At 39.9% G+C, this 16417-nt stretch overlaps 1 protein-coding gene across 1 annotated transcript in view; it reads right to left on the bottom strand.

Annotated features, from left to right (window-relative positions):
* Positions 1-16417, bottom strand: part of COL6A5 (collagen type VI alpha 5 chain) — an 82694-nt gene that overhangs the window by 14477 nt on the left and 51800 nt on the right. Inside the window, exons 31-36 of the mRNA XM_077750883.1 lie at positions 13382-13393; positions 10894-11378; positions 7971-8064; positions 6766-7425; positions 3561-3651; positions 1184-1392 (exon numbers count right to left, since the gene is read on the bottom strand). Of these exons, the coding sequence (XP_077607009.1) occupies positions 1184-1392; positions 3561-3651; positions 6766-7425; positions 7971-8064; positions 10894-11378; positions 13382-13393 (1551 nt within the window). The remainder of the gene's footprint in view (positions 1-1183; positions 1393-3560; positions 3652-6765; positions 7426-7970; positions 8065-10893; positions 11379-13381; positions 13394-16417) is intronic.

The following is a 16417-nucleotide window of genomic DNA, read 5'->3' as shown; positions in this document are numbered from 1 at the left end:
TTAGAATGCTTACCTCTAACAAAATAATCACAATTGACAGTTTGGTATTCTATCTGGTATTTGTTCTGCCAAGCAACTTATTTTTTTTCCTTTTTCTTCTTTTTAAACAAAGCCATAATAAATTCCTGTACCGTATCATTGAAATGAACATTGAAAATTAACTAAATCCATTAAAAAGAAGTATTCTATTCTCTTGCTGAAGCTATGTCTATACAACAATAAAAATTGTTTAACTAAAACGATGCACAGTTGAATGTCTTAATGCCACAGTACTACAGACATTTAGTTTTACTGCATTATCTCTTTCTTTATGCCTTATTTTTCAACTAATGATTGACTTTTTTATTCTTAATTCTAGCCTCAAAAGGGGAAGTACAGTCATTTTAACAATAAAGTTCAAGTATTTATATTTCATAAATAGGGAGGCCATTTATCCAAGGAAATTACTGAGAATGAGTATGATGCATGCTTAGGAATAAGTGGCATGAAATTGGCCCCTTTTTCTATTAAACTTGTATACTCTAACAACATACATGATACTTAGGACATAATGCTTGAAATGTGAGCATTCTGGCCAAATAAGCATTTTGGAAACCTGTAAGTGCACAGCTGAAATGGGTGAAGCCTGTTCAGAATGTCACCCTCGTTCATGAAAACACAGACAAAAGTCCTATGTATCTGGTTTGTTTGAAACTACTGAACCTGCCGGAAGATACAGTATTCTTGCTTTGCCATTCAGATGCATAGAGGGGCAGCGGGGAAGTGTGTGCTTTGTCATTTCCAAGTACCTCCAAAATAACATACCTTCCCATGCAATCACAACGTCTGAGGCACTGGCCCGGCCAACTTTTAAAGTGATTTTAATCCTTCCTTTGCTCCGATGTTCTCTGTACTGTTTCCTTCTACATCACACTAACCTGTTAAGCTGTGGAGGCTAGAGAAATCTTAAGTTTGGTGAGAATATCAGGGACATTTCTTAGAGCTTATATCAGTGATCCCCTCCGTGGTGTCTGTTGCCACTTCAATCTTCATTTTCAATAAAAGCAGTAGTTGTAGCTACTATGTTGGACTTGAAAAAAGTTGCTTTAGAGAACACCCTTAATTTTACTTGATTCTCTGCTAGCGTTAAAAGATGAGGACCCCGTCATTTAAAAATGTCCATCATCACTTTTCATTTCCTTACCAGATGTAAAACTTGCAATTTCTTCAGAATCCTGATCTTTTTCATATTTAATCATTAATTCTCGTGGCATAAGTATTTGGCTTGGGATGTAAACCAAGTGATCACTTCCACTGTCCTCCAACACAAAGGATGAGTCCTTCACAGCACTTAATTCCCAGCCAGTGAAGCTGTTTTCTCCTGAAGAAATCTCGTGTGGCTCAGGAGTAAATCTAGCAGATAAAACGGAAAGTTTTAGGTGAATCTCCACAGCTTTGGGGAATGCAAATAAGATTTCCTAACAATGTGATATATCACTTAATCATTTCTTAACAGAAATCCAAGTGGCAAAAATCTAAATTCATTTCAATAAAATTATTAAGATTTTCTTATTTTTAAGAACTATAAACTGATAAATAAAAATTCCCCCATCTGCTTACTGCCTAATAACCATTACTTTGGACTAAACCAAGTCTGATTTTGCCACAGAGTTTAAAATGAAAGAAACTCAATGATAGGTTACTTGGAACCACCATATAATCTCTCATATTGATATCAATCCCCACAGAAAATATAGAAAATAGTAATTTACTGAAAACTGCTCTGAGAAGAATAAGACTATACAAAATTTACCTCATTGACACCATAGCTCTTAAAATGGGACCTACATTTATATTCTTAGGAGTCTAAGGATTCTCCATAAGTTGAGAATGCCGTGTTTTTATTTAGATGATGACAGAGAACGTATTCAATACAAATTGATTTTTACTTTCATTCTATTTAGGCACCTTTACCTGATTCCAATGTTCATGTTCACATCTGTGTTTGCTACTAATGTTTGGCACCCAGTGGTATTATTACTTTAACTTGTTGAGAGTTAATGAGGAAAGGGAAAAAAGATATGACACACGAATGATACATTCATCCCAAGTTAAAGCCCAATGATATCACGACACACAATACGCATAATTCTGCAACAGTACGGGTGCGGACAACTGGTGAGGAATTAGGACCTCAAGCAACAGAACAGACAAGCTAAAAGCAGACATACCTCCACAACACACATCATATTTTACATTTGTTTACCAATATGTGCTAGATTTTTTTAGTGTTCAGAAATTCTGTTTTGGCAAAGCAGGATCATCCATTATCTTAAATTAGGGTTTTGAATTTGTGTTTTCCTGAGTTTTCTTGGAGGGGATGCATTTATTTTAGTCTGACAGTGGCACGAGAACTGTAAACATAGTATTTGCAGCTAGATTTAGGTTTACACGTATTTGAATCACATTATAATATTTCACCTACAGTTCTGTAAGATTGGATTTGCCTTTAAGTGAACTTATGACTTATCCAATGTAGGGAAATACTGCTTCACATGACACCAGTGCCTTATTGCTTCAGGTTTGGCTGCTGGCACTTCCTTGCTAAACTACCAAGTAAATGCAATCTGACATTATAGGAATACGTAGCTGCATGAGTTCTGAGAACGCTTCATCCTGCCGTTTTGCTTCTGGATATGTGTCAGAGACCTTACCTGTTCTGAGAAGCTCTTTGCTTAATGGCAACCTGAGAGGAAGGAGCAGTTATGGGCTTAAATCTAGGCTTCTGCAAGGCTGCAGTCAGGGATCCAAGCTTGGGGAAATAGAAAAGTACAGAGAAACCAAAAGGGCTAATCATTCTGTTTGAGGTTCAAGATTCATTCCAATTATTTATATTGTTATTTAGGATACAATTTTAAGAAAAAATACTTACATGTGCAATTACAGTGTGGGGCCTTTTATGCTGTCTTTTGGGGTATGAAACAAGGAATCCTATGCAACCCCAGACTTCAGTGACACATGACATTGGGATAAACTATAATGCCTCCACCGAGGTATAAGAAGGTACAAGAAAGTAAGGACTCTGAAAGTAAAAATGGGCATCACAGAGGAGACAGCTTCAACCAGGGTGAAGGTTGATGGATAAGATTTCACTGGCAGCGACAGAGCTCCAGGCGGTGTGACCAGAAACCCGGGAGGGTGAAGCAACAGTTCACACAAGGCAGACAAGAGTCCAATGTGGCCAGAACTTAGCGCTGGTGGTGTGGAGAGATGAGAAGTGAGGTCGAGGCGGTTGAGCCTAAACTGTGGGTTCTATTCTGGGGAACATTTCAATGTGGGAATTTCTCAGGAGACCATGAATTGAAAGGCAAATTTGTAATAAAGCCTATGTGGATGTTATAGACACATCCATCAGAAAGCATACTTGCTGTGTAACTTCTGCTACAGAAAATGGAATATATGAAAAGCCTTTACTTCAGAGACCTTATTAGCTTCCTCAACCTAATAACCTGCCATCAGCCAGTTAGACACCCATGCGTCAATTAAGGGTCACTTGTAAATATGAGAGCTTTCTAACTCACAGGAAATCGCTATGTTGAGTAACCACTCCTTCTGAACCGATGAGTCTACAGGCACTCTCAAGCACTGGTGGTGGGTACTTGTTGAATCCTCCTATTGAGAGAGCAAAGTTATAGTTAGATTTTGAAATCAGAAATTATGTTTGCTAAGGAAAAAGAATCCCAACAGAATTTCCTTGAAGCAATAATTGTCACTAAAATATTTCAGCAAAGCTTAGCTGGGGTGCACACAGAAAATAGCAGCAACTAGAAATAGCATTCAAAATGGGATTTTAGAGGGTTCTGCAGCCAAAGTACTACTAGGCTCATGGAAACAAACCTCCTTGAGTTATTCATTTAAGGGTTAACTGTGATGCAGAAACATGTGATTTCCACATGCTCAGGTTAACAGAATCTAAGGGAAGTTTTATTCGACTGTCGAGCTTTTTCACTCAGATTTACACTAATTGATCAAACATACAAAAGATAGCATTTTATTACATGATGCTATTTCTGTGCTTCTGCACCCATTGATGTGGATTTCCCAGGAGGAAAATAATTACAGAAAAAATTTTAGCTTACTGATCTAACGAACATGCCCCACTGTCCCCTTGCTATTGCTTTTCTATAAGCTATGGAATATTAAGAAGCCTATCATTTTCTTCCTTCATTCAAGAAAATAGTTTTTAGTTAAAGGAGGCTTTTGGCCACTGAATGAGCCACAATTCCCTGAAAATATTTCAGAATGTTTATAGTTTCATAACAATTGTGCTTCTCTTGTTCTAAGAGGAGCATTTTTCTCCCTTTCTCTGAAATGACACTACAATTCTAATCAATTCTAATCAATTGCATTTGACAGCTGCTTTTACTGAGGCCGGAACTCTGATACAGGTGGTATTTCCCATGCATTGGGAACAGCAAACACGTCAGCACCAAAACTTGTAGAATAAGGGTCAGTAGTTTAGAAAAAATTCCCAGAAGTATTAGTAGAGGAGTCTTTTAACTCCTACAAACCAAGTGATTATGGGAAGGCGATGAATTGGATATATTTAGCAAAATTGTGCAGGCAGAGATCAAAAATAAGGTAACTCTAATAACTGCAGAGCCTCACTTAGGCATCCACCAAGTCTAGCTTTAGTTACTGTATAGAGTCTTTAAATTTTTTTTATAGTTTATTTATTTTTGAGACAGAGATAGAGCATGAGCAAGGGAGGGGCAGAGAGAGAGACACACACAAAATCCGAAACAGGCTCCAGGCTCTGAGCTGTCAGCACAGAGCCCGATGTGGGGCCCGAACCCACAAAACCATGAGATCATGGCCTGAGCCAAAGTCAGATGCTTAACTGAGCCACCCAGGTACCCAATAGAATCTTTTAAAAATGCTGTGTCATCATCAATCTTGATGACGTAAAGAACAATATTGCATTGAACATGACAGGTATCAGTGAACCTGAGTCAAGAAATAGCTCACAGGAATCCCATTTTGGATATGAAGACAGTTTAGGAATGCCTTCACTGGTCCATTTTGTATATATAGTCTCTTTCGATGCATGCACAAAAGTGATATGTGATATGCTATCTAAAATTTGAACTCTTAATTACTATAAAATATAAACTCTAATAGGCAAGTTGGTACCAATAGTTAACTGGAAGCACTTTTTCTTTCTTTTTACGTCATATAATGGAATACCATACAATCGAAGGCACTTAGAGTTAAAGAAATAACATGATCTTCCCAAGAGGGAAGTTGTTAGATTCTTCAATCAAATATGAGTCACAGCAGAAAGGTGGTGCTCTCTCTGCAATGGAGAGTGAACTCTCAAGATACTGTCACAATGGTGCTGTTGGAGATTCCCTGAATATCAGAGCAACTTTGGAGTTCAAGGGAAGTAAGGTTGGGTCCAGTAGAACCAAGGTCTAAACCTGGTAGAGTCTCAGAAAGAATAGCCCCGATTCTGTGAGATGCCCTAGAGGCAGGGCTTCTCAGTTTCAGTGCTATTGACAATTTGGGCTGGACCATCTTTTGCCTTATGGAGCAGGGCACAGAGCAGGGCTCCTACTGTGTCACTGTAGGATGTTTAACAGCATCTATGGTCTCTACGCACGAGATGCTAGGATCCTTTCCTTCGGCTGTGATCAAAGAAAAATGAAGTATCCCCAGACATTTCCAAATGTTTGGGGGACATCATACTCGGTTGAGAACTACTGCTCCAGGAAGAATGTTTCTCAAACCATTTGTGGGGGAGGTATTTTCTTTCTCAGCCTTTGCAGGCTGATACTTGTGGTTTCCATCTTGTTATAAGAGACAGACTGCACTGCTCGTGCACTTGTATTCTGCGGCAATGTCAAATCACTTTGAGTTTCTAGATGTTTGTTCTCAATTTCTGTGTTTCTCTCTCGCAGGTCAGTTTGTGGACTAGCACCCATCCGATGGGTGACATTTTGTAGTGCATTGGCCTAAAGTCTTCCTACTCACAATGTCATTCTTAGCCCAGAAGCACTGACATCACACGGGCAATTGTTAAGAAATACAGAATCTCAGGCTCCACCCTATACATACAGAACCAGGACTTGCTTGTTAACAAGATTTCTATGTGATTTGTATGCTTAGACTCTTCAGGAACAGCACAGGACTGTGCCACCCATACAGGTCTCCAGGGCATGCCAAACCAGGTGTTGGGGTGCCTGGGTAGCTCAGTCAGTTAAGCTTCTGACTCTTGGTTTCAGCTCATGGACTCACTTGAATTCATGAATTCAAGCCCTGCACTGACAGTGCAGAGCCTGCTTGGGATTCTCTCTGGCCCTCTCTCTCTACCCCTCCTCTGCTCATGCATTCTCTCTCTCTCTCTCTGTCTCAAAATACATAAATAAACTTAAAAAAAGGAAATAAACCAAGTGCAGTAGGGAAAACTTTCATGTGAATACTCACAAAAGAGCTGCTAACACTTCTTCAGGTTGAAAAAGTGTGGCCCTGGAGGCCTCCAATCACTCTGTGCTTACTAGTCCTGAGATTTAATGTAAAAGACATTCTATCATGAAAAAAGCCTCACCACATTATGACCAAGGTAAAAACAGGATATAACCATGATATGTCCCATCTCTGTCTCCATCTCACCACCTAATCTGTATGTTTGGGTTAGCTATAGATTCAAAGATGTGTTAGGCTATCAATGCTATTAACAAACACTAGTTTATTAAAACAAAGAAGAAAAACAAAATAATGACTTACGTCTGACTGAGTAAATAAATGGCTTTAAAAACTTTGTAACATAATCCAGATCTGGTTTATGAATTTTCCCAAGCTGTATCAGATGGTGATCAAGTGGGTAGCTGGCTAATTCCTCGATGTCATCCTTATGTGCGGAGCCCAGGGAAATCACAAATATGACATAGCCTTGACACTTGGCCCTCAGAGCCACTTTCTTTAAGAAATCCTTTCTCTCATGATATTCTCCGGCTGAGATCACAAAGATGACCTTGTGTTTTCTCAAGTTGGGCGTTTGTGCGAAGAGATTCTCCATGGTCCACAGTAGGGTCTGGCCAATGGTGGCATCTCCTTTTAACTGTTGGAGGGAAGTCTGGATGTGCCTCTTCATTAGGACTTGGTTGTTATAAGTGTTAAATTGAAACTCTGTTTTCACCACACCCTTCCTTCTCCTAGAACTATCCCATGGAGAATAGCTCAACAAGGCAATCCTATCACCAAAGTTTGAGATGATAGGTTCTGATGCAACGTCGAAGTTGTCAACCATAGAGCTCACCAAGGCTTTCACAGCCTTAAACTCATTGTTTGTTATAGTCCGAGAATTGTCTAAGAGGAAGGCTACATCCATGTATGAATTTTCAGGTAAAAAAATCTCTCTGATGCAATTATTTGGAAAACATTTATCTGGAAAAACAGAGAGAGACTTATCAGTGGTTCAATGTCTGCACAACAAGACACTGTTGCTTGAGATCTTCTTCAAGTGATTCCACAACTGATTACCAAGAATTAATAATCTGATCAATACCTCTTTCATCTTACATTATTTAAATTAATGAGGAATTTTCAATGTCCCAAAATTTCTGTGGTCACTAGAGGACAATTTGGGAAAGTCCTTTTGAAAGCAGATGTAGGTAGCATGCAGGCTTGAAGTCTACAAGTCATGTCTAAACTCATTTAGAAAATATTTTTGATAATTTACAGATTTTTGATACAAACTATTGAACTGTCCTTAAGGAAAGCCACGTCATTTGGGATAATATTTTAAACCAATTTCACATTCTGTGGAAGCTCTAAATATTACAAAGATTAAAAACTCTGATGGATGGTGTTGAAAGACTGAGAAACTTAGAATCTATGATCAAAACTAGGAATGTCTGATAAAGCCAGATTTAATAACTCGCCCAGAAGGCATTTGTTTCACCACAACTAATTCTTCCCATGGGTCTTACCGTAGCAAATTGTACAGTTCTGAAGTTTTTCTAATGTCTCATACTCCCCATTTGGAGAAATTGGGATCACCTGAAATGTTCCAGTGTTGTCAAACTATAATGAAAAACAAGTACATACTTATTTGCTCATCTTCTTTAACTATTATCAAGGAGCCATTGTGCAATCGATTTAAGGATTAGTTTGAAAAACCCTAATGAATCACCATTATCTTGCATTATAGTTCAGTACATGTTCTCTCAACCTCTCTCCCTCTGTCTCTGTCTCTCTCTCTCTCTCTCACACACACACACACACACACACATACACACACCATTCCCCTTTTATTCTAAACAACACAAAGAAGTATATAGGCCAGGTATCAGCATTTTATTTTATGATGAGAAAACTACCACAAGATAACCATCTGATTCACCTACTGGCACAGGTATTAAAATCTCACACTGATTTCCAATTGTGCAATTCTTCACTGAAATTTTACCTGCTTTTTTTTTTTTTTTAAGATTTTAAGTACCCAACATGGGGCTTGAACTCACAACCCCAAGTCACATGCTCTACCGACTGAGCCAGCCAGACACCCCTATATGCTTCTGATTACGCACCAGCTGATTATGTACAGCTTCTGAAGTTGGATCCTGCAGAAATGTTATTTATGTACAAGTTTCTCTGGCCTCTTTAAGTAGCGATCCCAACTATTTCCATGACAATCACATTATTTAGAAGAAGGTACACCTTTCAGATGTCAAGTACATTATTTCAGATGAGGACTTCCTCAATCACAAATTCTAATTTAAACGTCTACTTTGAAAGATTATAGACAGAACACACTAAGTCTCCTCAAAATTCTTGGTAGTACATGGCCTGATTTTGTCTGTCACTTGATTGCTTTTCTTGCTTTAATAATTACTTAAATGGCAATATGTTGCATTCATTCATTCTTTAATTCACTCACTCATTCGTTGAGTGAGTCAATAAGTATTTATTGCGCATTTTCTCTGTATGAGGCACCATTGAAGGCAGATAGTGTTATAACAATGAAAGAAACCTATCATTCCCAGGTGGTGATGAAGGTATTTCTCAATCCATAAGGATACTATATTCATGCTTTTCCCTCTTTTCCTTGGGAAAGTAAAGGATTTAGAAAAACCACAACCTGTTTTTCTGTAAAGTGTTGAGTGAGCACTTATAAATATGTATAATTACTCCAGCCTTACAGTCAGAAAATATTTACCACATTCCTACTATTTTTTATAAAATTGGATGCTTTGGGTATTATATTGTATTTGGCCTTGTTTCCCCACATAAATACTAAATATTACCTTGGTAAATCAAGGAAGCTTATTCATAGAAATAAACCATATGCTCTTCATTCATTCATTCATCCACTCATTCATTCATTCAATAAACATTTATTGGATGCTTATAATGTTATATACATAGTGTCCTATGTGCTAGGGATAAAGAAATTAACAAAGCAGAAAAAATCTCTACCTTAGTCTAGTGGAGGGGGGGGTCATATATCATATTATAACAAATAAATTATCTAGTATGTTGGGAGGTAATTATTTTTTATAGGAAAAACTCTGACTTCCTATAATCCTTTTTGTCAGTTTCTATTGTGACTCTCCCTGTAGAAACTTCTTGGATGTTTCATGAGCAGATTGATTTTCTTCATGTTTAGAGGGCTTCTTTTTCTTTTCACAGTAGAAATATATGTACTTGTGTACATATATAGACATTTATAAATTCTTGGATGACATGATAGCTTCACCCAGGTCCAGGAGCACATAGTTCATGGATAATCTGAATATATTTTAAAATAGTAGAACAGAGGGTTCCTGGGTGGCTCCATCGATTGAGTATCTGAATTGATTTTAGCTCAGGTCATGATCTCAGGGTTGTGGGGTCAAGCCTCACATTGGGCTCTGTGCTGAGCATAAAGCCTTCTTGGGATTCTCTCTTTTTCCCTCTGCTCCACTCCCCCACTTAAGATCTCTCTCTAAAGAAAAACAAAAGAAGAGTAGATGGAGAAATTCTTCATTTGGGGCGGGGAGAGAAAGAAATCTAGATTCCCACAAGACAGAGCCTCTCCTGAGAAAAATGTTCACATACATTAAATATTTCATACAACATGAAGGGTCCAAAGATCCCCTAAACTTCATCCATCATAAATTAAGACCAGCTATTCAATGAGATTCAGCAAGGAGATGACAGATATGAGAAACACCTGATCTGCAGAGGGCTGGTAGAGCACCGTATTCTCAGCCCCTTCTATCAGACAGACCTTAGTTCAAAGTTTGATTTAGCCATTTAGTAGCTGTACAAAATTGGAGAAGTCACTCAAATTGCCTCGGCCTCAGTTTCCTCGTTTTTATTTATTTTTAATTTTTTAAAGTTTATTTTGAGAGAGACAGCAAGAGTGAGTGGGAGAGGGGCAGACAGAAGGGGGAGCAGAGGATCCAAACTGGGCTCTGTGCTGACAGCACAGTGCCCGACTCGGGGCTTGAACTGGAGAAATGTGACATCAGGACCTGAGCCAAAGTCTGACATTCAACCGACTAAGCCACCCAGGTTGCCCCTGTTTCCTCATTTTTATTTTATTTATTTTTTTAATTTTTAATGTNCGCCCCTGTTTCCTCATTTTTAAATAGAGATTAAAAATGGATTCTCTTCAGAGGGTTGTGAGAATGTGTATGTATGTAAAGCTCTAGGGACACTGTCTAGTGCACAGTTGGGGCTGCAACTGTGGCAGTTTTTATTACTGACTGTTATTATTAGACATTAGATTTCATGGACCTTGGCAATATAGCTGTGAAAAAACTGCAGAGGGGGTCAAGAAACCACATATGTCTCCCTGCTCCCCACTATTCCCATCTTACTAGCTCCACTAGGTTAAACAAAGAAGTTGCCAGTGGAAGGTCTTACCTCAAAAGCCTCAACGAAAACTCTTTCATTGAGGGCAAAGACTGCCGGACTGATATCTAGGGCATTAAACTCCATGGTGGCTGTGATGACGGATGACCGACTGGTTGCTTGGCCGCTGCTGAAAAACACAGCAACTTTCCTCACATTGGGTCCCACATATGTCCGCTTGAAAATGTTCCGGGCCACAAACCTCATTGCATTGCCAATGTCTTGGGCTTCTGTGGGGGGTCGATATTTTATTTGGGAAAGAAGCTGGAGGAGCTGTTTCTTGTTACGGTAGTCGGACCCGCGGATGAGGTAGCTGGTGCCCGAGTCATAGGAAACTACAACAACTCTGGCTCCCACAAGGCAGTTACTTTCCCTGATGTTAAGATCTTTGATGATGGATGTGATGATCTTCCTCATTTCATTAAATCTCTGCTCTGTGACATCATAGGACTGGTCCAGGGCAAATACCAGCTCTGTTGGGTACACTGGACACCTTCCTGCAAACATGGAAGGCAGAAGTATGAAGTTATCTTGCTGCTCAAAAGCCCTTCCCATTCTTTACCCTAGGGTGACGCTGACTCACACCAAGGTCTAGGGAGATACAGGTGTTGTCTATAGCTCTGGAACTACAGGTACGCACAAGTAATACTTTGCTTGTGTGAAGGTGTTGTATAAATCCCTAGCGGTTATATTTGGTGGTAAAACACTCAGACTTCACAGTCCTCACTCAGTCTGCTATTTAAAAAGAAATGGAAGCGAGTATCTATGCTAATGGGAGAGTTCTGTATCCGGATTGTGGTGGTGGTTACAAGAATCTAGGCACGTGTTAAAACTGAACTCACACACAAAAATGAATTTTACTGTAAGTAAATTTTTTAAAAAATGAATAAAAGGATATGATGACTTATTAAAGGTTTTGAAAGCCTATGGTCCTCAAGAATCTTCAGAAATGATCTACTAATAATGCTAGTTGCTTGGAAGATTTTCATCCACTTATGCAGCAAATATTCATTGAGTAGCATGCAGGGTGACAGACACTGTGAAATGTGTGCAAATATGCACCAAATTCAAGACTGCCCTCACGGCATCTGTCCTGGGGAGGATTGCTACACAGAAGGGTACAGACTGACTGTTATTCTTCATTAGCATTCAGAGGACTAAGAGACTATTTCCCAAGAGAGGGGACCTCAGAGCCTCCCAGAAGCTAGCTTTTGAATGAAAGGAAGGGTGCAGCAGGACCCCAGATGGCTTACCATCAGCTGTTATGAAAAGGGGGCTCTTTGCAATTTCCGATTCTGTGCTGATAATTTTATGATGACTGAATTTTAGGAATCTCATAGGGTATCTGCCCTACGTATCAAACCTAACTTTTCAAAGTGCTATTAAAGTCAGACCACAGGAAGAGAAACAGGGATTATTTAAGAAACAAACACCCTCATCCACATAGACTACTCTACTATCCTGAATCTGGCTAACTCTCCAAGTGCATTAGACTCTAATAATCCCACACCCCAATTCACTGTTCTCAGCAATTGAAAAGAAGCTAGGGTGGATTCAGATATGTGTTTTGAATCAAGGAACTTTACTGTGAAGAAAAAATATTAAAGCCAATAATGAACAATAAAATATGAGAAATTAAGTAGCCTTAGCCTTCCTTTCTTAACCCTAATACTAAAAATTATTAAAGAAGTGGTAGGCCAGCATCTTCAAGACTGACCAATCGTCACAGATTTTCCCAGAAAGCAGAACCAATTTCTATTTGTTTTTAATCTCTCTTTTTCCTAGTGCCCAGCAGGGATTTTCAAATCCCGAAATTTTACCGGGCACTTACATATATAAAGGGTTTTTGGTTTTGGTTTCCCAGCATTAAGGTGAATAATGTCAAACTTCAGGATAAGCTCAAACTTTTGGGCTAAATCCCCTGAGAGTCTATTTTAGTAGGCTTCTAGAAGGCCAGGAGCTCTTGACATTGACAAAAGGAGCTTCAGTGGCAATGGAGTCTGAGGGATATAAGGTTGCCAAGCAACGCCCAGTGCGGTCCAGGTTCCAGGAAGACCATCCACAGCAAGGTCAGGTGTACAAGTAGTGCGTACTTGGTGAGATGAAAGATGTGCATGTGGGTCAGAGAAAGGAAAGGAAACATTGTCCGTCCAAGAAGCCAGGGATCACTGGGTAAGCAACAGAGCAATTAAAATGTGGTCATTCAGAGCCCTGTCCCTGAATTCCCTAGCGACACAGGACTACTCTGTAAAAAACAAACTGAATTGTGAACTGAGACTAGAAAGCACAGTAGTATGAAAGGGCTGGGAGCTGGGTGTCACCACTTGGGAATCCGGTAGAAACATGACATTGACAATTACAGCCATAATCAAAAGATAAAAGTACTGGCATAGAAGGAAAAATTCTTTTTCCCCTGGGGCTAATAGTTTCTTTCAAATTGGTCTTGTCAGAACGCAGTTAATTACTTGAGCAAGAAACACAGTATGGTAAAAATACTCACCTTCCCAACAAGCTACAAAAAAGAGAGAGAGAGGCGTCTGTTACATTTTTGGCACACAGACTAAAAATAATCCCCCAAAACGAAATTTCAGCAAACCTTAATGTTTTGTTTGACTCTAATCGCAAATGGGGCTAATTCCTAAATAACAGGAAGCTAAGGTTGAAGGACTGAGGAACCTGTACACAGAATTCAATTAATGAGTGAACCTTCCTGACCTTGGCTCCTGGTGAGCCATGGCCAGCCGACTTCAGCAAAATCTTGGCTGAAATCTGAAATACTGATCACTTGTCTTAGAAGCAGAATAGATGAGCCTCTGATTAAATGGCAAGATAGCTCAAGTTCGATTTGTTTTGTCTCTCTTCTTACCGCCTTGAGAGTCATTCAGCGAGGCACAGCTAAAATATGAGCGCTTATTTTCTTCCCAGATGAATATCTTGGGAACCTCTCTCTTCCTGCAGAAATGTGGGGATTTCCAAAGAAACTTGGTCTCTGCTAGAAAATACAGCTCCTGGGTTGGAGTGATCTCCATATCTACAGGGAGGAGGGAGAGCCCCCAAGGGTTTCTCCTGAGGAAAATAACAGCTGGTTTTTCTAAGTGATTTACTCTGTAAGCATGAGACCAATCAGAGGGAAATGTTGGAAATCTTTAGAAAGCACTGGCCTGACAATGCCCTTGCTCATTTTTCTCAATTCTTAAGAAGCAAATGAGTCACTCTGATATAATAAAAGATTTTATTAGCATTGGCAACCAGCTAGCCTTCCATCCTGCTGTCCCACAGCATTGCTTTCTCACATTGACCCCATTAACAGCTTTTGATTATCTTAACTCGATGGCTGCTGAGATGCTAACTGCCAGCAGACAGGGCTCAGAACCCACAGTCTCCTCTGCATCTCCAGGCCTGAAATGGATCCCCTGTTCCTGACTGAGCACTTCCATTTGTCAACCTCCAACCCAGCTGTGAGGATAGAAACATAGGCTCTGGAATCAGCCACACCTATCCAGGTATGAGTGTGGCAAACCTCGCTTGGTTTGGGGGAAACTACTTGATCTTTTTTAATATGTTTATTTTTCCTAAAAAATCTTCTTTACTTATGCCCCTCCCTCCAAAATTCTCGTCATTTGGGCCCTCCTATTTTATTTGCACCACCCCCACTCCATATTCCCATCAGCTCCCTGGAGCTCTTATTTTATTCTAGGGGTAGAGTCCCAGGGATCAGCTCCAGACCCGGGCCTCATCCCAGTGCTGCAGGACTGAAAGAGCAAATGTGTTAGACCAGGAGTCTAACCAACCCTGAAGGCCTCCGTGATGTCACTTAGGGAGTGAAACCCTCTGAATTAGCTCTGGGCATCTGTTACCCAAACACCAGCTCAGTTCTGCACTCTGGAGTTCCACGCTCAAGGATCAGCACCCTGTCTGGCTACAGACCCTCCACCCCCTAATTTCCTGTCTAATTCCTTTCCTTTTCATTGGAAAAGTGTCTTCAGATCCCTAACCTTTCCCGGGCCAGTACTCACCATCCCAATGCTTCCTCCTCCTTTGTTCTTCCCTGGAAAAGTATCTTTTGATTTTTCCTCTGAGAACCCCCCTCTCCTACAGTGGCTCTCCCTTTGTTCTCCCCCTGGGCCCTTGTCCCTGGTTCTTACTTCCTCAGGGTGATGGAGAGGCTTTCTACTTCTCAAACAACGGCTTTCACCAAGGTCCCCCCCCTCTGAATCTTCTGTCCACTGGCGTATTCTCGCTTTTCAAGTGGCCCACATTTGCGGGACTTCCTCATCTCTGCAATGCCATTTTCTGTCCCCTGGCCCCCCATGCTTTGCTAAGATGCCTTTCTGGATTCATCCCTTGAGTTTCTATTTCTTTCTCTGTCATCCTCAAGAACCTCTTAGAACCTCAAGTCATCCATGTGGCCTTAAGGACCACAAATGTGTGAGCAACTTCAACATCCCAGTCTCTTCGTTTGATCTCACCTTTACTACAGCCCACTTCATTAGCTGAACATTTAATTTAGGGCTCACACAACATTCTCCTGCCTCTAAAATGTTTGAGGCCATCATATTTTCCTACCAACGGATTTCTCTTCATAGTCCCTCCAGCCTGCTCATCTACAGTGCTACTAAACTTCTCCTGCTCTGGCCTTAGACTTATTTTAAACTTGTTTTTATTGTTGTTCTTTTCTTATGCCACACTTGCAATGACTGTGTTTTCATCCAGTGTCCCTTGCTAAAGTGTTTCCAATTCTCCCATCTTACATTCTTCTGACTGCGATTGTATAAGCATCATTATAAGCCACAATGGAAGCATGAAGACAGACAAATCACCTAAAATTCTACCACTCTAACACAGTAAGTTGTTACATTTTTCTCCTTTTGCTTCTAGAATTTGTTTCTATGTATATATTTAGCTATATTTGAAATGAGGATCCAACTTAATTTTCTGCTCTTTAATGACAATATTATTCATATTCTGAGTCTTCAAAAAAAACAACAACCCATATCTGCTTAGTATTTGATCAGACGATAATGCACCATAAAGTACTTATTCTCTAAGTGCAGTCTAAACGTATGTTCATTTTGCTGTAATGAATAATGTTTCAACAACCATATTTGCCTATAATTTTTTCTTTCTTTTGCTTTATTCCCTTGGGATAAACGTTCAGAAATGAGATCACTGCACTTCTTTGACCTCATTTCCCCTTCCTCCTAACCAAAGACAATCTCTATTTGTTGACTCCTGCTTTACTCCTCTGCTGAAACTATTCTCTGGCTGGTCCTCATCACTTCCCCACAACTAGATTCAAGTACTCCCATCTGAGGAGACGTCATTGACTAAGTAACCAACCAACTAACCTCAAATCTCCATGCTCATCCCTTTAACACCGTGCCTCACAGACCTTTGTACAATACTGTTGTACTAGTGTGAGCTGATTCAGACAACTTTTGAGTTGGTTTCCAACCGTTTCTCACAAGCACGCTTTCTCTCCTGTATGGACCACACTTCATGAGTCTTTTACTTATAACCCTCTCCCTCCCACCTT

The sequence above is a fragment of the Crocuta crocuta genome, unplaced genomic scaffold (assembly GCF_008692635.1).
Source record: "Crocuta crocuta isolate KB4526 unplaced genomic scaffold, BGI_CrCroc_1.0 scaffold279, whole genome shotgun sequence".
NCBI classification, from domain to species: Eukaryota; Metazoa; Chordata; class Mammalia; order Carnivora; family Hyaenidae; genus Crocuta; species Crocuta crocuta.
The sequence above is the reverse complement of the archived record's forward strand: the minus strand, read 5'-3'. Positions and strand labels throughout refer to the sequence as shown.